This window comes from Dipodomys spectabilis, unplaced genomic scaffold (assembly GCF_019054845.1).
Source record: "Dipodomys spectabilis isolate Male_0828 unplaced genomic scaffold, ASM1905484v1 ptg000017l, whole genome shotgun sequence".
Classification (NCBI taxonomy): domain Eukaryota; kingdom Metazoa; phylum Chordata; class Mammalia; order Rodentia; family Heteromyidae; genus Dipodomys; species Dipodomys spectabilis.
The window spans coordinates 5,116,760-5,139,215 of NW_024870694.1; the positions used below are offsets into that span (position 1 = coordinate 5,116,760).

Below are 22,456 nucleotides of genomic sequence, written 5' to 3' on the forward strand. Positions count from 1 at the left end.
GTGCTCATTTAGCACCTTTGATTCAAGGAGTCAGGAGCCTGCTGTGAGGTAGTAGCAGGCAGGCAATACCCCTGTTTGTACATCATGCTGCAGTAACACAGAGAGCTGCACTAGAATAAGATCAGGGCTAGGTAGAATAGGCACAGGACTGATCTCCCTCTCAGGCCTTGGTTTGGCTGGACCTGAACTGACCACTTGGTCCAGACCTGTGCTGCTGCTTCTCACACCAGTGTGGGTTTCAAGTCATCCTTGAAGTTCACAATGGGCTTGGAGTGGGCCCACAGCTTTTCCCAGGAGGCCAGCCCCCTGGCAAGCTCAGGGTCAGTGTCTGATGTGTCACTGTCACTGGAGTCAGAGGAGCTCTGGAAACAGATTTCACAGTAAGGCCGGTGGCAGCGGCAGAAGAACTCGTCAGAGCTGCTGGACTCCGTGTCTAGGTAGTTGCAATGAGCAGACAAGGAGGGCCAGATGGATGACCCGGGGAGCTGAAGCTGCTGCCATCCAGGTAGATCTGATGAATGGGACAAGCATGGGACAGAGGGTCTTTGTGCCTGGGTAGAAACAGAGGGCTGGTGAAGAAAGGCTGCGTGGTGTCCCATTCCCTCTGGAGATTCAGTCTGGCATCGTTTGACACCCTCCAGTGTACTAGGCTTCCCTGGAGAATCTGGGAGTGGTGAAGGCTTCTTGGAAGAGGGCCTTGGTAACTTGGTATCTGCAGTTTGGAGGGTCTGCTGAGGGCTCTCCTCATTCTTGACATTCAGCCCCTTGTGTGCCCCACCTGCAGTCCTGCCTGCCCGATGCCTCCCGTGGGAGGGTACGGAGCCAGGGAGATAGGAGCCAGCACGCTGGGCCGCACGCCTCCGCCGCACCACATATGGACTGAAGCCCAGCTCCCTAGACAGGAGCAGCTTCTGGGGGCTGCGGGCAGCACTGCTCTTCCAGGGCTTCTGAGGGCAGGATGGGGATGTGGGGAGGGGACCCTCAGGGTCCAGGTTCAGCTCCTGTAAAACTTCGCGCAGCTTCTCTCTGACCACTGAACTGACCCTAGGTAGTACCCCAGAGGGCTCCTCTGTGGTCTGTCTCTGGGGATCACAGGCCCCTCCATCTGGCACGCAGCTCTGATGGGAGGCTTTGGGTCCCTGGTCTCCTCTTTGTGGACCCTGGCTTTGCTCCACCTGTAGCTTCTGGCTACAACCTGAATGTAAATGGTCGGTAAAGTTTTTGAAGTCAGATGTCTTCTCCTGGCCTGGGAAGGGGCTAGCATTCTGGTCAGGTGCTCTAGGGCTTTGCACTTGTGGGGAGGAGCCTGAGCTACACAGGGAGTCTGCAGCAGCCGGGAGGGCATCACTCTGAGAAGCAGAGGGGCATCCTGAAGGCCCCTGAGCTGCCAGCTCACGGGCAGAGGCTGCAGCTGGGACCGAGGCAGCCAGCTCTGGGGCTTCATAGGTGTACTCAGCATCCATCAGTCTCACTAGCTTCTCTTTAGCGTTGTTTACTTGTTCCTGCAAGCTTTCAATCACAGCATTTTTCTGTAATACACAAGCAAAATCATCATCCAAAGGTGTCACTAAGGGTTCTATACTACCTCACAAGATGGAGAAAGTGAGCCATTTGAAGACTTTGGTTTAAATCCCTGGTCTTCCCACATTCTGGAGCAGGCTGTGAGGGGATTCCTTCATCAGATGCAATGAACTGATGTGCAATCATAGGCTTACGGTCCCCACTCAATATAGGCTACCATGCTGTATTGTTGCTCTGCTCTTTACTCATTTCCATCCCCAGAGGGTGACACCATCTGTGAGGAGGGAGGAGGCCTCGCTCAGCTGCTTGCTGGGGATAGCAGGGTCCTATCACCTGCAGGATGCCAGCCTGATAGTGTTCAAAATGATCTCCTTCTGGGTTTTCCCACACTTGTTGATAACTAGTGATGAACCTGAAGCATATCTCCCAAGGATGACCAAATGGAGAAATAAATAGTTTGTCTCTTGCTAAGCAGCCTGGAAAATGTGAAGAATGAGGAGAAAGGTAGTGATTTGTGGTCCAAACAAATCACCCTGGCGCCAGACTCGGGGCTGGTGTCATCACCTCCCTGGGCTGGCTCTCTGGGGATGAGAGGCTGCAGTTACCACATGGCAATGTCCACTGTCAATATCTTCTTTTTGTGTGTGTGTGCCAGTCCTGGGGTTTGAACTCAGGGCCTGAGCACTGTCCCTGGGCTTCTTTTTGCTCAAGGCTAGCACCCTAACCACTTGAGCCACACTTCTGCCTTTTTCTGTGTATGTGGTACAGAGGAATTGAAGCCAGGGCTTCACGCATGCTAGGCAAGCACTGTACCACTAATCCTACATTCCCAGCCCAGTCAATATCTTCTAAAGAATGAGCACATCAGAATTTTTGTAGAAGCTTAACAGGAAACAAAAGCAAGAATTAGCAAGTGTGATTACATCAAGACAAAAAGGCTTCTTGCACAGCAAAGGAAACAATTACCATAGCAAAGAGATGAAATCAACAGGGTAGCAGCAACACGTGCCAGCTATTCACCTAATGGGATTAGTAGCCAGAATATATAGAGAACTCAAAACAACCACAACAAAAGGAATCTAATTAAGAACTTGGCAAATGATCTGCATAGATCTTTCTCAAAAGAAGAACTTAAAATGACAAAATATATGAAAAAAGTTGAACCGTCCTCAGCTATCAGAAAAATGAAAAATCAAAACTACATTAAGATTTGATTTCACTCCAGCTAGCATGGCTATCCTCGAAAATAAAACAAAAGCAAAACTAAAAATAAAAATGCTGTCATGGATATGGAGAGAGAAAACCTTTATACAGTTGGTAGGAATGCAAATTCATCCAATTACTATGGAAATCAGTATGGGGGCTCCTCAAAATATGCAACGGACTATCAGTCAGCCATAAAGAAGAATCTCGTCACTTGGCAGGAAAATAGAACTGGAGGACATCATATTAAATGGAATAAGCCAGACACACAAAGACAAATATTTCATATTTTCTTTCACGTATGGACATATGAAAAATGACCTAAAAATAGACTAGGGCCTATTAGGGACTAGGCAGGGCGCCAGAGAGAGGTGATGGGGGGCGGGGAGGAGAAGTAGAATAGACAGACGTGATTTATGCAGTGAAATCTATTCATTTGCTTAATTGATATGTTATAATAATTATATAGAAAAGAAACATTATACATTAGAACAAATAAGCAGACAAAAAAATTGTCGAGGCTGCGTTCCTGGTGGCTTGACTTAATTACCCTAGAATGGAGTCTAGAAGATGAATGAGACCAGGGCAGTTCTGCAACTGAGCTTTCCTGCCCTACTGCATGGACATCAGTGGATAAACCAGCTGTGGCCTGGAGGGCTGGCAGGTGACAGCGGTGAAGGTGTGTACATCCTCACTGCAATCTTGTAGGGCAGGAAATAGGAGAGGTGGTAGTAGATGGGCAGAGCACAACCATACTCTGGCTATCTTTCTGAGGTACAGCAGTGAGCTGGGGCTGTAGCTTCTTGTTTTGGTACTCCCATTTTCCCTCTGGTTTAGTCTACGTTTTTACTATTTGGGACGTAGGGTATGTTCAGGGAAGACCTTCCTGCCTAATCTCCCTCTCTCTCCCTGCAAGGTGGTGGGGCCTGGGTACTGCTGGGTGAGTGGGGGCAGAGTGGACAAGTCCCTAGGGAACATTCCGATGGTTTATGATACCTGGGAGATTTCCAGATTTCCTTCCTGTGGATCCCAGTGTACCTGTGATGGTTCAGAGAGACACTGACCTTCGCCTTCTCTCCCTTACCTCCCTTCCCCTGCCCTCTTCTTTCTCTCCCACTTTCTTCTTCTCTCCTCTCTCCTCTTTCTCCCTTTCTCCTCTCTCTTCCCCTGAATGATGCTGGCCTAGGCAACCTTTACTCCTTTACCTCTTCCCTTCACTAGGAAGAAGCCATATCTATGACAATACAGCAGTGGGTAACATCTGAGGCCAGCCTCTTGTTTTCATTGTGCCTTTCTCACAAGCTCCTCTGAGTGCAGGAAAATAGCCTAAACCTTGAGAGGAGAAGGCTAGTCTTCTCCTAGCAAAGCAAACATCTGAAGCTGGCTAGCAACGGATTTAGAAACATCAGCGTAAACAGTGGATTTCCTTCCTCTCCAGAAGGAAGGGGCCTCTGTGTTCGCCATAAGTCACATTCTAATTAGAGGCCTGGTACAAGAACCAGTCATCATGAGGCCCAAACCCAACCTCCTGTGGGAACTGCTTCTAAATGAGCTTATGAATGATTACTTGTGGCAAGGTGGGAGAAGCAAAATGTCCACAGGAGCATTTCACAGGGTGTGGGTCCTATACAGACACAGAGCCCACCTCTTGCTTCTCTGAGAAGGTTCCGCCTGCTGCCTTCATAGGAGACTGGGAAGTCAGTGGTAGCTGCTGCCCTTAGCATCTTCTGGGGGAGCCCCCGCTAGACAGGCCAGAATGAGATCATGGGAAAGGAAGAGGAAGGCCCCAGAAGCCGAGGGTTGCAGATAGGGATCTGCAAACCAGGAGGCTGCACCACGGCTCAGCACACATGTGGACAGGAGAGGTTCTTTGGAGAGGGCTGGCTCTGGGACTGCAGATGATGGGCCTTCACTTTCCAGCCAGCCAGGGGTCCCAGGACTAGCTGCTCCTTCTCAGGCCTGTTCTGAGTGCAGTGGGTGCTAGAAAGGCAACTTGGTGTAGCTTAGGAACCTGCTCCCATCAGGGTCTGCCCTCTACAGACAGTTCGGCACCCCTTAGGAGAGAGTAGATTCACCCGCTGCGTGGGAAGCAGCGTAGCGTGGCAGTGGTACAGAAAGCACGTCACGAATTACCATAAGGCCAGAGGGCCATTCTGCTTGGCTGTTCCAGCACTTACTGATTGTAAATGAAAACCATCCGGCTAGTGCTGGCCAAGTTTCTGTGTAGCTGGAATAAAATGCTGCTTTGAATACTTCACGGATCCTCCAAGACAAGAATCTGTCTTTGAAAGGATGTCCTAAATGCTTACTAATATAGTAAGGAAATCTGGTAGGTAGAAAAGATCTTGGAACTAAGTTACAAGGTGATGTGGGAGGCCAGGGCAGGGTCTATGGGTGGCTAGGCAGACCCTGCCTTCATCCAGGGTCTTCTTAGGGCCCTGTTACACTATCCCTTACAGGACAGACCATACCTGTGGACACAGTCCCATCACTAAACAGTACACTTTTCTCAATAACATCTACTAAGGTGTGTGTGTGTGTGTGTGTGTGTGTGTGTGTGTGTGTGTGTGTGTGTGAATCCTGGGACTTGAACTCACAGTACACTTTTCCCAATAACATCTACTAAGGTAGGTGTGTGTGTGTGTGTGTGTGTGTGTGTGTGTGTGTGTGTGTGTGTGTGTGTGTGTGTGTGAATCCTGGGACTTGAACTCAGAGCCCACGTGCTGTCCCTAAGTTATTTTTGCTCAAGGCTAACATTCTACTATTTTAGCCTCAGCTCCACTTATGACATTTTGGTGTTTAAATGGAGATAAGAGTCTCACAGACTTTCCTGCCCAGTCTGGCTTTGAACCACAATTTTCAGCTTTCAGCCTCCTAAGTAGCTAGGGTTATAGGTGTGAGCTACTGGCACCCCCAACCTACTCAGGTATGTTTTGAACTTACAAAGAAAAAAAACATATAAATGTATGTATGTATGGAATGTGATCTAGTTAATGTCAAAATACTGACTAATCCCCCAGGGCCTTCTTCCTGAGAAATGCAGTCCTCAAGCTTGTCCACGTGCATGCCTCAAGCCCACACAGCACTTGACTGGGAGAAGGGCCAACTCTGCTTCCAGCACAAAAGAAAGAAATGCTAGGGCTGCCCAGGCCTGTACTGAGATGGCTGTGATGACACTCGGAGCTCTTGCTCGGTCCCTTCCACATCTGCAGACATGCCTGGACGTTCTCCTGACAGGATGATTGGGACAGTTTAGTACCTGGGGAAGACATAAGAGTCCCTGAAGGATCTCGAACAAGAGAGTTCTACTCAATGTATAGAAAAACTTTATCACCCAGACATGAACATCTCCTGCAACTCGGGGCTTTTCTAATGCTGCTCCTTTTGCCTGGAATGCATTTCCTGGCCCATTTGTACATCTTCAGTGCCTTCTCTGACTGCTCAAAGCTAGGTTCTTGAATGTCCACCATCTATGATTCTGACTTGCCACCTTGATCCTTTTCCTTTGCAAATCTTATCACAGTTTATGAGGATATGTTCCCATGATTAATATCCATTTGCTTTCCTAGACTGTTTGGTGCATCAGCATTTAGCCCGCTGACCAGCACTCAGGAGTGACTCAATATACACCTGTCCAAAGAATGTGTGGGTGGATGAGGGTTCCTGGGGAGATGTGCAGGAGGCTTGGCTTGCTGCTGGGCAAAGTGGAGGAGTGGAAGAAGAGAATGTTGGGCAATGGGAGCACGTGGGGGCCAGGAGAGCCTGAGGGGCCACCCACGCACACATGACTGGAGTTCTTCCCAGGATGTAGCTTACTTCTGTGAGGAGTCTCTCCATGGAGCTCTTCTGGTCCCTCGGCTGGCAGCCCTGTTCCTCTCCAAGCTGGGTATGGAAGGCTTTGTTGGGAGTGCTGAAATATTTAGCCATGTGTCTGATTGTTTGGTTTTCTCCTTCAAATGCCTTCCATTGCTTCAGCTGTTAGTAAAAAGAACACATGTTATTTATTTAATTACACACCCAGAAACACATTCCCTGGCTCTTTCTCATAAATACCAAGGAATGATACTGTCCCAGATGTCTCTTCAAAATGCCCTGAGCTCATGCAGGGCTCACGGATGTAGTGACAGAAAAAAGAGAGAAGGTTGAGATTATGTAGTTTTAATAAGTGCTAGGGAGAGCCAAGTGCTGGTCATTCATTCCTATAATTCTAACCACTCAGGAGGCTGAGACCTGAGGATCTCGATTCAGAGCCAGCCCAGGCAGGAGTGTATGAGATTCTTATCTCCAATTAAGCACCAAAAAGCTGGAAGTGGAGTTGTGGCTCAAGTGGTAGAGTGCTATCCTTGAAAAAAATAGCTCAGAGACAAAGCCCAGAACCTGAGTTCAAGGCCTAGGATCCATGCACATGTCACCACACACACACACACACACACACACACACACACACACACACACACACACACACACAGACTGCGAGGGAAGGAGATGATGAAACAGAACAGACACAGACTCTTTATGTACCTATTGCCAAACAGATCAAAGAAAAGCAGAGTAGAAATATACTCTGGAACTGTATGCTAAAGCCAGAGCTTAGGAGCTACCACAAAGGTACATTTCAGATGAAACAGTTGTATGTAGCAAGGATTTAAAGTCAGGATTTTGCACTTGCTAAGCAGTCATTCTACCACTTGAGCTAGGTCCTCAGCCCTTTTTTCTTTTTTTTCAAAAGGATCTTACTTTTTTCCTGGGCTTGCCTGGATGATAATACTCCTATATATATGCTTCACAAGATATTGGGATGATAGATGTACACTGTCAAGTTCAGCTTTTTATTGGTTGCGATGGGGTCTCCCAAACATTTTGCCCCAAACTGGCCTCTAAACATGATCCTCTCCATCTCTACCTCTCAAGTACATAAGATTACAGGTGCGAGTCACTGTACCTACGTTTTGTTTGTTTTTGAGATAGGCTCTCTCTAAATATTCCAATAGCTTTGAACTTTAGGCCCACCTGCCTCCACCTCCCAGGAGGCAGGATTACAGGTGTGTACCATCACATTCAGCTTATAACTGCTCTTAATTATTCTTCAGTTCTTGAGTAATGATGTGCTTCCTGCTGGTTTCTTGTTGGTGGCCTTCTAACCCAAATCACGGATGAAATCTCAGACACATAGAAAACCAGATGCCAATAAAAACGGTGGAACCTTAGATCCAACATGTGACCAGATTTTCCTTAGCCAATTAAGTCGAAGGAGCATGACTTGTCTAGGTCCACTACTAGTTACCAGCAGTAACCAGGGCACATAGTGCACAGCATGCCCCACATAGCTGATGGAGATAGTCTTGGCTATGAAGATTCTGGAGGAAGTTCTTCAGCAGAAGCCATGGCCTCGAAGAGCACCTGTGAAGGCATGGGCAGATCTGCTTTCTGAGCAGCTGGCCTCTGTGTCTACGTGGCGAGTGTCAGCAATGCAGGTGACTGGGGATCACAGTAGTGGAAACCTCTCTTTCCCCATAGCTAAGTTACGCACTCTGGAGATGGGGATATGTTCGTGCGAGACATGATGCAAAAGTATCTCTGGGTAACTTCCAAAGGAACCTACACCTTTGTTGTTCACTCCTCTACCCCTTCCTTAGCCCAGAATTCAAATTGTAGCACTCTCAGGTAAGACTTCATTCTGTAGTTAATGATGTCAGGGGTGGTGGGGGGGGGGGGGGACGAGGAAGAAAAAGAAAACACAAAACCCCACTGAGCTCAGGTTAAGATTGGAAACCCCATCCTCAGCTCCAGCACCACTGCCTGACCCAGGACCTCTTGGGTGCTCGGTTGACTTGGCTTGTGTTGCTAGGGCACTGCAAGCCTAGGGCATGTTGCTAAGAGAGATCTAAACCTCCCTCTCAGAGCCTCTTTGAGGCCCTGTGCTACAGAAGGATTCTGTCCATTCTCCCTCATGCACAGCTATTGTAACCCACACCACAGGGCCATTCTCTGGTCTCCCTTGGAAGAAGCCAACTCCTAAATTGTTCTTTCCCCACTTCCTCTAAGTATCCTTCCTCCCTAGCAGTATAGGTTTTCCTTCCTTCCTTCCTTCCTTCCTTCCTTCCTTCCTTCCTTCCTTCCTTCCTTCCTTCCTTCCTTCCTTTCTTCCTTCCTTTCCTCCCTCCCTACTTCCTTCCTTTCTTCCCTCCCTCCCCCTTCCTTCCTTCCTTCTTTCCTTCTTTCCTTCCTTCCTTCCTTCTTTTTATGTGCTGGTTCTGGGGCTCAAACTGAACACCTGGACACTGTCCCCGAGGTCTTTTGCTCAAGGCTAGCACTCTATTACTTGAGCCAGAGCTCCACTTCCAGCTTTTTGAGGTTCCATGGACTTTTCTACCTGGGCTGGCTTTGAACCATGATCCTCAGATCTCAGCCTCTTGAGTAGCTAGGATTATAGGCAGATTTTTCTTTTTTCTTTTTGGTCGATCCTCTGGGCCTGGGTGCTGTCCCTCAGCTCTTCATCTTAAGGCTAGCACTCTACCCCTTCAGCCATAGCACCACTAACGTTTTTCTGGTGGTTTATTGGAGATAAGAGTCTCAAGGAATTTCCTGCCCAGGCTGGCTTTGAACTGGGATCCTCAGATCTCAACCCGAGTAGCTAGGAGTACAGGCAGGTGTGAGCCACTGGCACCCGGCTCCTATCTTGTCCTGACACTTCCAGTCAGCTTTCTCCGCAAGGCCCCAAGGAGCTGTGCACACCATTGTGAGGCACGTTGGGGGCTTTGGGTCTCTCCTGAAGCTGGACAAGGATGCCGAGGTGAAGCCCTTCAACCCCCACCTGCTCAGGATCCTTCATATTGAGACCCTCTGAGTTTCTGGAATGCGGCCATAGCGTTGTCTGGGCTCGCAGCATCTCCTCTAGCATAGGTCTTTCTCTTGCATTCTCAGCTTTGGGGCTCTGTGGGTGTAGTGGGCTGAGGGAGCGACCCACTGGGAGGTGCTCCTCTGTCTCAATATGTGACTTTATACCACAAAAGGCAAAGCGATGAGGGATTTGGGGTTGGAGATGGGGAGATTATTCTGGATTATCCAGTTGAGTCCCATGGGTTCACAAGAGTCCTTATTAGAGGGAGGCAGAGGATTAGCATCTGAAGAGATAAGATGATAGAGACTGTAGGGAGTGTTGAAGGAACAGAGGCTCACTGGAAGAGGCCACACAGCTGACACAAGAGAGGGAAGGAAAGGACCTTGAGCCAAAGCAGGCGGATAGGTGAGCTGTCAATGTCAGAGGAAAGTCAAGGATTTCTCCCCTAGAGGAATTTCTGAGTTCCAGAATGGGAAGATAATGTATTTCTATTGTCTTAAGCCATCAAACTTGTAATCCTTTGTGAAGGCAGCCACAAGAAGCTAATACGGTGGTATTAAAATCAAAGAGTCTCTCACAGTTACCCCAGGGCTTTCTGAGTTCACCATTTGTGCCTTTCTTGCTTCCGGACACTCTCCCTTGTTGCCATTTGTGCTTCAAAAATAGCAAAAACTTGTGTTTATTCCAAACGTACACACATGACATATGCTGTCTCCCCCCACTACTCTTTCTCCGGTCATCGAGTTATCCCGTCTGAGATGCCTCCCACTGTCCCTTCTCCATCTGCTCAGTGAATTCTTCCTAGTCCTTCCAGACTTATATCCAACACCCCATTTTCTGGGAACATACTAATACCTACAGAGGATGAGGCTACCTTGTGTGTGTGTGTGTGTGTGTGTGTGTGTGTGCGCGCGCGCTGGTTCTGAGGCTTGAACTAAGGGCCAGAAGCTGTTCCTGAGATTTTTAAAGAATTTTTTTTGAAGTTTTAGCAAAGATTTATTTAATTACTTTTTTTTTTTTTTTATTTTTTTTGCCAATCCTGGGGCTTGAACTCAGGGCCTGTGTACTCTCACTGAGTCTCTTTTGTTCAAGGCTAGCACTCTGCCACTTTAGCCACAGCGCCACTTCTGGCTTTTTGTTTATATGGTACTGAGGAATTGAACCCAAGGCTTCATGCATGCTAGGCAAGCACTCTACCTAGACTAAGCCAGCCCTCCTGAGCTTTTTTCGCTCAAGGATAGCACTCTACCATTTGAGTCACGGCTCCATTTCCAGCTTTTTTTGCTAGTTAATTGAGATAGGAGTCTCATGGGTTTTTCCTGCCTCCGCTGGTTTCAAGCCACAATCCTCAGATCTCAGCCCCCTGAGTAGCTAGGCCCTAGTGGGCCTGGCCAAGGCCACTTTTTCAAAGCACTTAACAGGTCATTTAAGTTTCTCATTCTGCTCCCCATTAGACTTAGAGGTGTGGCATGTGGTTCATGGCATGTTCCCAGCAGTAAAGAAATGGTTGAATGGATGGATGCCTGAATAAATGAAGACCTCCTTTCCTTTCCTTTCCTTTCTTTTCTTTTCCTCCCTCCCTTCCTTCCTTCCTTTTTCTTTCTGTGTGTGTGTGTGTGTGTGTGTGTGTGTGTGTGTGTGCGTGCTGCTGGCACTGTGGCATGTACTCAGGGTCTTGGCACTATCCCTTAGCTTTTTCCCTTAGCCAAGGGCCAGCACTTCCACTTCCGCTTTTTGGTTGTTAATTGGAGAAGAGTCTTACAGATTTCCCGGTCCAGACTGTCTTTGAATTATGATCTTTGGATCTCAGCCTATGGAGTAGATAAGATTACAGGGGTGAGGTACTGGCTCCCAGCTAAGAAACTTTCCTTTAAAACTCTCTTCAGGGTATCAGGGCTCAAGGACACAGGCAGATGCCTGTAAGGCAAGGTGGAGGGTCTTAACTATCTTTATGGAGTAGTTCAGGCAATGATTTGAGAGCAGGAAGAAAGAGTAAGGTTCTATCTCAGGACTCACCAGCCTCTCAGAGGGAGCGAGAAGGGGTTGTTGCATGGGTTGCATTCACAGCACAAAAGCAGGAGCTGGCAGATTACTGGTGATGACCTCAGTGCTGAGCACAAACACTGAGGCATTTCCTCAATGTACAAGCTACTTGGGCCCCTCGCCTCCATCATCCATCTCACCCAGTTCTCTGACACCCCCTAGAGGCCGTTGTGGGTACTTGTGCTTCGGCAAACCCAGAAGGAAGATCACTTCTCTGCTAATCTCCCCCTGGCCCTCCACATAGCTCCCCTCACACACTCTTACTGTCCTGGACATACTCAGTACAAGTGTGGCAGAGAAAATTACTCTTCTACCAGAGACCTCTGAGCCAGAAAGAAAAACCAAAGTCATACAATTTGAAAATAAATTTTGAAAAAGAATTTACCTTCAAAGTGTAAGTAAGATACAATAGATGTACGTGTATGTGTATACTTATAAGTAATGCACGTGCCAGAATTGGGGCTTGAACTCAGGACTTGTTATTTTGCTTCACTTTTTCCACTCAAGACTGGTGCTCTACCCCTTGAGCCACACCTCCACTTCTGACTTTTCACTGGTTAATTGGAGAGCACAGTCTCATGGCTTTGAACCAGGGTCCTCAGATCTCAGCCTCCTGAGTAGCTAAGGATTACAGGCGTGAGCCACCAGCACTTTTCACTGGTTAATTGGAGAGCACAGTCTCATGGCTTTGAACCAGGGTCCTCAGATCTCAGCCTCCTGAGTAGCTAAGGATTACAGGCGTGAGCCACCAGCAATGGTTTAAAAATATTTTTTCTTTAGATTCCCATCATGGTCAGGTTAAGAGGAGGAAGAGTATGAAAGAGAAAATAGAAGAGGAGAGATGAGAAAAATAAAGGCTCAAGAAAACTAGGAGGTGTAAGGTCCATTCCTGGATGGCGAGCAGACCCCGCCCAGTACCTGCTTTACCTAGTCAACTGGGACACCTGGAAGAGGTCACATCTGAATCTGATGTGGTCAGACCTTTTCCCACCTGCTACCTGGTCCCACCTCTTACCTGGTCCCATTTCCCTTTACCTGGACACAACTTTCTCCGCCCCTACCCTATATAAGGCCTAACCCAGGGCCAGCCGCGTGGAGTGCCAACCTTGCCTGGTCTCAGCAGGTCTACTAAATAAACCCAACCCTTACTTGAATACCACTTACGTGGTGCTGTTCTTACTTGGCCACCTCTTTTTAAAAACCTAACAGGAGGGAGCCAGAGCAGAGAAGCAGTTGTGGTCCACCCTTCCAGCTCCTGTTCCCAATCTTGACACAGGCTACCTCTCACTGCAAAGGAGGCCAACAACACAAATGCTTACCTCTTTCAGCCTAGCCAGGGGAGGTAAGCAAGGACAAAGGAGGTTGGCAAAGATGTTAGCCAGTCAACAATGCTAGCCTTGGGGCCTAAGGAACAGGCACCCCAAAAGCTCCTCCCTGTTTGCTTTCCTCCCATCTCCCAGGGAAGAACAGTCCTTGTTTTTTTTTTTTTTTTTCAGAAACCAGATCTGCATCATCACAGACATTCTCTATGGCTTTCTTTGATCCAGCTTTTACAATAAAAATTCGGCAAATATTCCCCCGATTTTTGGCACTGATACAACATTCAGCCTTAGGTTCCAACACTGTTGCTGGCAACTTCCCCCTATGTCTTGATTCTGCCGAATCCTTGATGGAGAATTGGTGAGCACAAAGGATAGGGCAGCCAGCGCTGGGCCAGGCTCACCTGGGAGCAGCTGCAGAATCAGCTGCTTGGGGAGGAGAGTAGATGAGGGAGTTCTGGGAGGAGGGAGAGGAGCATTACGAGGGAGTAGGAAGGAAGCTGGTGCCTGACCCCGGCTCTTTGTGAGGATGGAGGTGAGCAGGGAACTCGGGCAAAGAGGGACAGTCCAGGTCCTCTTCCCTTCCAGCTTGTGGCCTCCTGGGTCTCCCCCTGACTTCTTTCTTCCTCTTTGGTGTCTGGATAATTTTGATCCTAACTTCCTTCTGATTAGACTTCTTCTCGCCCCACCCTCACCCCCAACCTTAATCCTCATTATATGAAACACATTCTTTGATTTCTCCCTGTTGTAAAAGAACATTCTATATTTCCTCCAATGAAAAGAAAGGAAAAGCATTTGAAGTCACAGAGCTCCAAACACATTTTCCCCTGGGAGTCTGTGATCTTAATTGGAAAGAAAGACCTTCCCTCCCTTCCCTTCTCTCCCTTCCCTCTCTCCCAGAAACAGGGGCTGAGGTGTGGGGGGGGGGGGGGCGGGGGCAGGGGAAGAAATGAAGTCAGCTGGAGGGTGGGTGAGAGAGCCGGTTCTGTGCCTCTGCCTCTGGCCGGCTGACTGGGGGCGGGGGGGGGGGGGGGGGGGGGGGGGGGGGGGGGGGGGGGGGAGGCGGAGCTGTGCTCCCCAAGGCCAATGAGGAGGGGCAGAGGAGGCCCCGCCTTCCTCCAGCCTCTCCAGTAGAAGCATGGAAGGGCACTGGCCGAAAGGAGCATGCATGCTCCTCAGGCCAGCAGACCCTGCAGTGACTGAAGGACCAGGTTGGAGAGTTCTCCTTCAGGCTCACCTGGGGGATGAAGATGCAGCAGTTCACCGTGGTGGTGCAAATGAAGATGCTTCCCGATGTGAGTCCAAACACCAGGTTGGGCCAGGAGTGCAAGTATCTGGTGACCACGAAAAGCAGCCCGGCTGTGACCACCAGGAGGTTGACCCCAACCATGATGGTCAAAGACTGGTTCACAGGAGGAGAGCTGACGTGGTCAGTCAGGCCAGCTAGATAGGCACCATACAGCAGCAGCAGCCCCTGGAGGTGGAGGTGGGGAGCCGGGGGAACCAGATAAAGCAGTAGCCAGGTGTGGTGGTGTATATATACCTATGATCCCAGCTACTGGGGAGGTAGAGGCAGGAGGATCCCTCAATGGAGGCCAGCTCATCAAAAGGTAGTGCGACCATACTTGAAAAGAACAGTCTGGCATGGTGACACACAGCTGTAATCCCAGCTACACAGAAGGCAGAGAGGATCAAGGTCTGAAGCTGGACTTGGCAAAAGTAATACAAGCCAAAAAAGAAAAGGTTGGGGGAAAGCCTCAAGTGGTAGAGAGCCTGATTAGCAAATGGAAAACCCTAAGTTCAATCCTCAGTATCACCAAAAGGGGAAAAAAATCAATCAAACAAACAAAAAAAAAACCTGGGGTGGGGGGCAATGTTTTCATCTGTAAAACAGAGCTAGTCGTATCTGCTGTAAAGGACTGAGGAGGGTTTGCTTAGGGGCAGTAGGTTCTTATTAAACACTGCCTTCTTCCCTGTCACAGGGAGTCCTGCTGGCCTCTGATATGGGTTTGGCCTGACAGGGGTGGCCGGCACTACAAGAGACCCCTGCTGCTGTGTTCTGCTCCACAGGAAGCTGAGGGGGTCTGCTTGTCGGCTGGGATGAGAAGGGGGAGTCCCCATTGGCTCCTCACATTCTGTGCCTGCAAGATGGAGGTGTCTGTCTAGAAAGCAGGTGGCTTTCTGTCTCACACAAAGGCCCTGACTCTGCAGGGCCTGGTGCAGCAGGGCTGCTGGAGAGAAAGGGAGGGGAGAGAGGACAAAGGCAGGCTGGGAGCGAAGGACTCTGCGCAGAGCCAAGGCAGCAGGCACTTTATCTGTACTTGCCCCTGCTTTGGGACATCCCCACCCCCATGGGAAGGGAGTCGGGATCCTACTGTTTCCTCTCCCCACAAGTGCAGGGCTGCTCTCTGAGTTCCCACTTGCATTCAGGACATGAAAATCACAGCCACAGCACACAGCTTGCAGCGCTCTTCCCCAGCAGAGCTGCCGACCTACAAATCACAGCTCCAACAAATACTCTGTGACATTCAGACCATACAGCCGCCTGCTTGTCGACTGTGTGCCAAGTGCCAAATTACCAAGACAGCCTGGGTGGGTGCTCATGTCTGTAATCCAAGCCACTCAGGAGGTTAGGATTTGGAGGCTTATCATTCAGAGCCAGCCCACCCCCCCCCCCCCAAAATAAGTCTGCTAGACTCCCATCTCTAATTGCCAGCAAAAAGCTGGGCTGAAGGCATGGTGCAAGTGGTAAAGCACCAACCTAGCAAGTGAGACTGCAGAGCTCTGGTCCCAGATGCAGTCCTTCCCTCTGCCCGCAGAGCCAGTTCTCTGCTCCTTGAAGCTGAAACCCAGCCAACAAGAGGGTCGTGAGAACTCCCTTAGTGAATGGGAGCTGAATGAATTTAAAGACGGGAGGTGGAAAGAAACTTAGGTCCATGTTTTCCCTTATTTGCATAACAAGTATGTGTCTGGGACAAGTAGAAAAGGTCAAAAGCTATGTACCTATAGCCAGATAAGATGATGCTAAGTGAAATCAACCCCAAGATAGGGACACAAGTGGTTTTATCTTTCTTGCTATTGTTTCTAACATATTTATAATGTACCATGTGATTTATTTTTATTTATTTATTTTTGTGCTGCTTTGTATGTTCCTCCACCACCGTATAACCCCTGTTACATTCGCTGTATTTGATGTTGGTATCCTGCATCTTGCATATACACTTCTCTAATTTGGGGAAGGGAAAAAAACAAAATGTTTAGAGATACAGGTTGACCCACTGTAACAATGAGATGTACAAGATACCATGTTGAAAAATGAACTTTACAATTTAGGTGGGGGCTGGGCGGAGTGTAGCTGAGGAGGTGGGAGGGAAGGGATGGTAGGGGACAAAGGAGGAGGCAACGATGCTGGATAAGAAATGTACTCATTACCTTGCTCATGTAACTGTAACCCCTCTGTACAGTATTTTTACAGTAAAAAACTTTAAAAAAAAGATGGGAGGTGGGAGTAAGGGATACTGTGAGGCAAAAAGTCATCAAGGGGCTGGGAATGTGGCTTAGTGATAGAGTGCTTGCCTAGCACATATGAAGCCTGATTCCTCAGTACCACATACATAGAGAAAGCTGAAAGTGGGGCTGTGGCTCAAGTAGTAGAGAGTTAGCCTTGAGTAAAAGAAGCTCAGGGACAGTGCCCAGGTCCAGAGTTCAAACCCCAGGACTGGCAAAAGAATAATAATAATAACAATAAAAAAGCCTGGCGCCAGTGGCTCATGCCTGTAATCCTAGCTACTCAGGAGGCTGAGATCTGAGGTTCACGGTTCAAAGCCAGCCCAGGCAGGAAAGTCTGTGAGACTCTTATCTCCAATAAACCACTAGAAAACCAGAAGTGGCACTGTGGCTCAAGCGGTAGAGTGCTCATCTTGAGCTAAAAAACTGAGGGACAGTGCCCAAGCCCAGAGTTCAAGCCCCATGACTGATTTAAAAAAAAAAAAAAAAAAAAAGGAGGCAGGTAAATGGCAATATGATACCTGGTTGTTGGCTGTTTTTTTTTTAACATTATTATTTTTAATGTTAAGGATTGAACTCAAGGGTCTAATTGCTAGCACTCTACCACTTGAGTCACTCCCTCAACTCTTTTTGCTTTGGTTATTTTTCAGATAGGGTCTCATGCTTTGTGGCTAGGCCAGCTTGAATAATCCTTCTAACCTACACTTTTCATGTAGCTGGGATTATAGTATGAAGTACCATACCCAGCTTATTTGTTGAAATGGTCTGGTAAACTTTTGCCCAGCTAGTCTCAAACATCAACCTTCCCAGTGTCCACTTTGTAAGTAGCTGGGGTTACAGGTATTAGCCCCTGGTATCTGGCTCTTTGTTTTTGAGATAGGCTCTAGCTAACTTTGCCTGGGTGGGCTTCAAGCTCATCATCATCCTTCTACTTCAACAAGCTGGGATTACATGCATGGGCCACCATTCCCAGCTCTGATTCAAGTCTTCACAAAGACACAGGGACATAGTAAAGGCACTCAGAACAAATTAAGTGAATGGAATATTTTTTCATAATTCCTCTTATAAAACTAGAGCTGAGGAGAAAAGAGCTGTTACTGAATCAGCCTGAAAAATCAGACAGGAGAGACAGTGGGTAAATTGCTGATGATTTGGAGGAAGACTGAATGAGGGACCAAGAGTAAAAGTAACCCTCCAAAGAGATAAGAATTAGAGGAAATAAAGGGTCATGGCTTTGGGATTTATGCACCCAAAAAGGTCTCCTCTGAGCTAAACATGTTTTGCAGACATCACTAACAGATCTCAAAAACTCTTGTAATTCCCCTTTTATGTCCAGATTGTGTGTGTGTGTGTGTGTGTGTGTGTGTGTGTGTGTGTGTGCGTTGGCTCTGGAGCTTGAAATCAGGGTCTGGGCACTGTCCCTGAGCTTTTTGGCTCAATGCTAGCACTCTACCACTTGAGCTACAAATTCATTTCCAGCTTTTTTTTTCTTTTGATGGTTAATCAGAGTCTCACAGCCTTTCCTGCCCAGGCTAGCTCCAAACCATGACCTTCAGCTCTCAGCCTCCTGAGTAACTAGGTTTACAGACATAAGCCACCAGCGCCCAGCTTCATGTCCATCTTGCTGCTGACATGCAGACTTCTTCCCAAAGAGATGTGGTTTACTAACCTTGCATCCCAAAACAAGAGCAATCCAGACATCGGAGTAGCGTGAAGCACAGAAGTGTGTGTTGGTCAGAGAGCAGGACACCTCTCTCCCTGTTACCTGAGAGGACACAAGGCCAGGACTGACACACCCACACTTACCAGGACCACACAGCAGATCTCTATGAACATGGTAGAGCACAGAATTTCCCCTCAGCATGTCAAAATTGGAAAATGTAGGTGGTGCCATCAGAGTTCCACTGAGAATGATGGATGACAAAGGTAAGCACATGAGTGGATGCTGGGTGCAGAGGGTTTACCCCTCAGTCATGGTTTACAGCAGTGTCCCAGCACTATGACGATGTAATAGCATGGATGATTATTTGCAAACAGCTAGATCCTCACACACTGGATCCTGGGAGGCTACAATTCTATTGTAGCTACTCCTCAGCCCCTTGCAAGGCCGGGGACCTATCACACTTCCTGTTTCTGGAAATCTATACATCAGGCCCATTAAGTGCTGCTCTTCCTGAATTATTTTTCTTAATCATCACCCCAATCTTAAGAGGTGTGCAGTAGTAGTATTACCTTCATCTTACCTGCCTAGAAAAGAGACTTTGAGAAGTTAAATCAGTTTCCCAAGATTGAGTGGCTGGTGAGCTTGGTAGAGCTGGGATTGGAATCCAGGCTGACTGCTGCCACAGATTGCCTCTATCTCTCACAGTTAGTGGAACAGGGTGCCAGTGGCTCACACCTGTAATCCTAGCTACTCAAGAGGCTGAGAATTGAGGATTGTGGTTCAAAGCTAGCCTGGCAGGAAAATCTATGAGACTCTTATCTCTGATTAACTCCAAGAAAGGAAGAAAGAAAGAAAGAAAGAAAGAAAGAAAGAAAGAAAGAAAGAAGAAGGAAGAAAGGAAGGAAGGAAGGGAAGAAGGAAGGAAGAAAGAGAAAGAGAGAAAAAGAGAAAGAGCGAGAGAGAAAGAGAGAGAGAAAGAAAGAGAAAGAAAGAAAGAAAGAAAAAGGAAGAAAGAAAGGAAGGAAGGAAGAAAGAAAGAGAAAGAGAGAAAAAGAGAAAGAGGGAGAAAGAGAGAGAGAGAAAGAAAGAGAAAGAAAGAAAGAAAGAAAGAAAGAAAGAAAGAAAGAAAGAAAGAAAGAAAGAAAGAAAGAAAGGAAGGATGGAAAGAACTGGAAGTAGAGCTATGGCTCGAGTGGTAGAGTGCCATCCTGCCTTGGATGAAAAGCTAAGGGACAGTGGCCAGGCTCTGAGTTCAAGTTCCATTGTTGGCATTAAAAAAATAAAACAATATAAAACAAAACAAAAAGACAGGTAGAGGTAGGCCTGCAGACAAGGAGTAGGGCACGCATGACAGCTACAGCTTCTGACTGTCCTCACTGTCATCTTCCTGTTGCAAAGATGGCCATTCAGTGGACACTGCTGGGAAAATGGCCCTGTGTATCATGGAGGACAGCCCAGGTCAGGATTTGGACTTCCCAGGGATTGGAGGCCTCACCGTCATGCTGACCCCGAGGAGCTGGAGGCACCGGATGGGGTCAGTCAGCACCCATGTCACAAGCAGGATCACATCAGCCATCACCAAAGCAGCCACCAAACCTAGCAGCTGTAGGTCTTTAATAATCTGCAAAAGAGTCAAGGTCAGAAATCTCCCCTCACTTGCTGGCTACCTGACACAGACACAGGAGAGTCACACAAGTTGTGAGCTCCAGGATCAAGGAGCAGCCCTCCCAAGGAGCCTGGAACATACCCATCAAAGATGAAATGGTGAACATTTTTAATGACTTCCATGTGTTTATTGTTACTGCCATTAAATATTTCCACTTATTTTTCACTTCCTTTTTTTTATTCAAAGGGAATTATAAAATAAATACACTAATATTTCTTTTTTTCTTTTTTTTTTTTCAGTGCCAGTCCTGGGGCTTGAACTCAGGGCCTGGGCACTGTCCCTGAGGTTCTTCTGCTCAACGCTAGCACTCTACCACTTGAGCCACAGTGCCACTTCTGGCTTTTCTATGTTCTACTGAGGAATTGAACCCAAGGCTTCATGTATGCTAGGTGAGCACTCTACCACTGAGCCACTTTCCCAGCCTACACTAATATTTCTAGGTATGTTTCTGTGAGTATGTAGAGAAGTGTAAACTTTGCGTGTGTGTGTGTGTGCCCATCCTAGGGCCTGGGTGCTGTCCCTGAGATTTTTTACTCAAGGCTAGTACTCTATCACTTGAGCCACAGTGCCACTTCCAGTTTTCTGATGGCTAATTGGAGATAAGAGTCTCATGGACATTCCTGCCCAGGCTGGATTTGAACCGTGACCCTCAGATCTTAGCCTCTGGAGCAGCTAGGATTACAGGCATGAGCCACCAGTGTCCAGATTTTGTTTTGTTTTGTTTTTGAAGTTGATTGGAGGTAAAAGTTTCCTGCCCAGACTGACTTTAAACAGTGATCCTTAGATATCAGCCCCTCGAGTACGTAGAATTACTACTGGCATAAGCCAGTACCTAGCAATGTGGATGTTTTCAACTATAACAACTTACCCTAAGTGGGTGGGGCTGAGAGATGGGGCAGGTGCAAAAGCAATTATTAATCTATGTATATTTTTGGTCAGTGGTGGGGCTTGAACTCTGGGCCTGGGTGCTTTCCCTCAGCTCTTCAGCTCAAGGTGAGTACTCTACCACTTGAGCCACAGTGCCACTTCTGGTTTTCTGGTGGTTAATTGGAAATAAGAGTCTCACAGACTTTCCTGCCTGGGCTGGCTTTGAACCATGATCCTCAGATCTCAGCCTCCTGAGACCAGGATGACAGGCATGAGCCACCAGCGCCCAGCTTATTGTTTTTATGTTCATAACTCTTGGACTTAATATGAAGAGAATATTACTTTTGCAACTCTGAAACTTAGGAAAATTACCTACCTATGACAGGATAGAACACTGAAAAATGACTGTAAAAGAGGAAATAAGAATTGTGGTGAAGGCCTAGGGAGGCGCATTGGCAGCACTGATGAACTGAAGCAGGGATGGAGAGCTGAGCATTTGCCAACGGATGGAAAAAAGAACCACAAGTAGCTACACAATTCACCATGTTTGTTGGATAAAAATGAATCCACTGCCTAATCCACTCAAAATCAGCAACTCTTCACAGCAACCAGAGAAAGAGGTCGTATTAGCCAGACTGGAGGCATGGTTAAGGTGGTACAGCGCTCGCTCTGAACAAGGAAGTCAAAAAGGCTGAGGCCCTGAGTTCAAGTCCTAGTACGAGTGCACATGTGTACATGTACACGTGCACACACCCATTTTATGCAGAGAAACAAGAGAAGAAAGATATCAGACGTCCCATAAGACACTAGACCAAGTGAGAAGACAAGGGAGGGAAAATTGCAAAATACTGATAAAAAGAAAGGAACAGAGAAGCCTCAGTCTAGACTTCTATACTCAGAAATTTATCTTTCAGTGAATTGTTGCCTATTATGGATATGAGGGGGAAGAAGAAATGAGAGAGAGAAAGACTAGAGGAGAAAGAAAAAGAAGAAAAAGAAGGAGATGGAGGCACTCAAAGGCAATATTTTCAGTTATATAAAAGCAGAAATAATCTGGCTCTTGAACATACACACAGACACAGACATACAGATACGCATACATGGTAGATGTTTTTCAGGTAAAAGGGAAATGATACCAGAAGAAAACATGGTTTATTTTTTTTAACTTTTTGTTGTTATTGTCAGTTGTGGGACCAGAACTCTGGGCCTGGCCTCTGTCCCTCAGCTCTTCAGCTCAAGGCTAGTACTCTACCACTCAAGCCACAGCGCCACTTCCGGCTTTTTCTGCTTATATGGTGCTGAGGAATTGAACCCAGGGGTCATGCATGCAAGGCAAGCACTCTACCACTGAGCCACCTTAACTTATTATTACTCTAAAACCAAAACTAAGAAAAGATATCATGAGAAAAGAAACTTAGATATCCAATCAGATCACAATTCTAGGCAAAATTTTATAAAAACAAGTCTAACAATATACAAAGAGAATAATACATCAGGACTAAATGGAATTCATCTCAGAAACACAAGGTTGATTTCACATCATAAAAATCATTTGACATAACCCATTATACAAACAAACTAAAAAAGAAAAACCATATGATCATTTCATAGGCAGAGAGAAAAAAAAACTCTGGAAAAAATTCAATATTAAATCTTTATTAAAACTTTCCAAAGCTGGACACTGCTGGCTGGCTCATGCCTTTAATTTTAGATGAGATCAGGAGGTTGAGATCTGATGATTGAGATTCAAAGGCAGCCAAAGCAGAAAAGTCCATTAGAGTTTCATCTCCGATTAATTAGCAAGAAGCCAGAAATGGAGCTATAGC

The 22,456-nt window shown here is 47.2% G+C and overlaps 1 protein-coding gene across 2 annotated transcripts in view; it reads right to left on the bottom strand.

Annotated features, from left to right (window-relative positions):
- Window positions 1-221: 221 nt before the first annotated feature.
- The window catches only part of Gpr156 (G protein-coupled receptor 156), a 55,155-nt gene continuing 32,920 nt past the window's right edge, over window positions 222-22,456 (bottom strand). Inside the window, exons 5-9 of one of the 2 annotated variants that reach the window (XM_042669856.1) lie at window positions 19,605-19,718; window positions 18,104-18,199; window positions 14,165-14,401; window positions 6,541-6,699; window positions 222-1,529 (exon numbers count right to left, since the gene is read on the bottom strand). In XM_042669856.1, coding sequence (XP_042525790.1) covers window positions 222-1,529; window positions 6,541-6,699; window positions 14,165-14,401; window positions 18,104-18,199; window positions 19,605-19,718 — 1,914 coding nt within the window. Of the gene's footprint in view, window positions 1,530-6,540; window positions 6,700-14,164; window positions 14,402-18,103; window positions 18,200-19,592; window positions 19,719-22,456 lie in introns of both variants that reach the window. The other variant, XM_042669847.1, reaches the window with a different exon arrangement.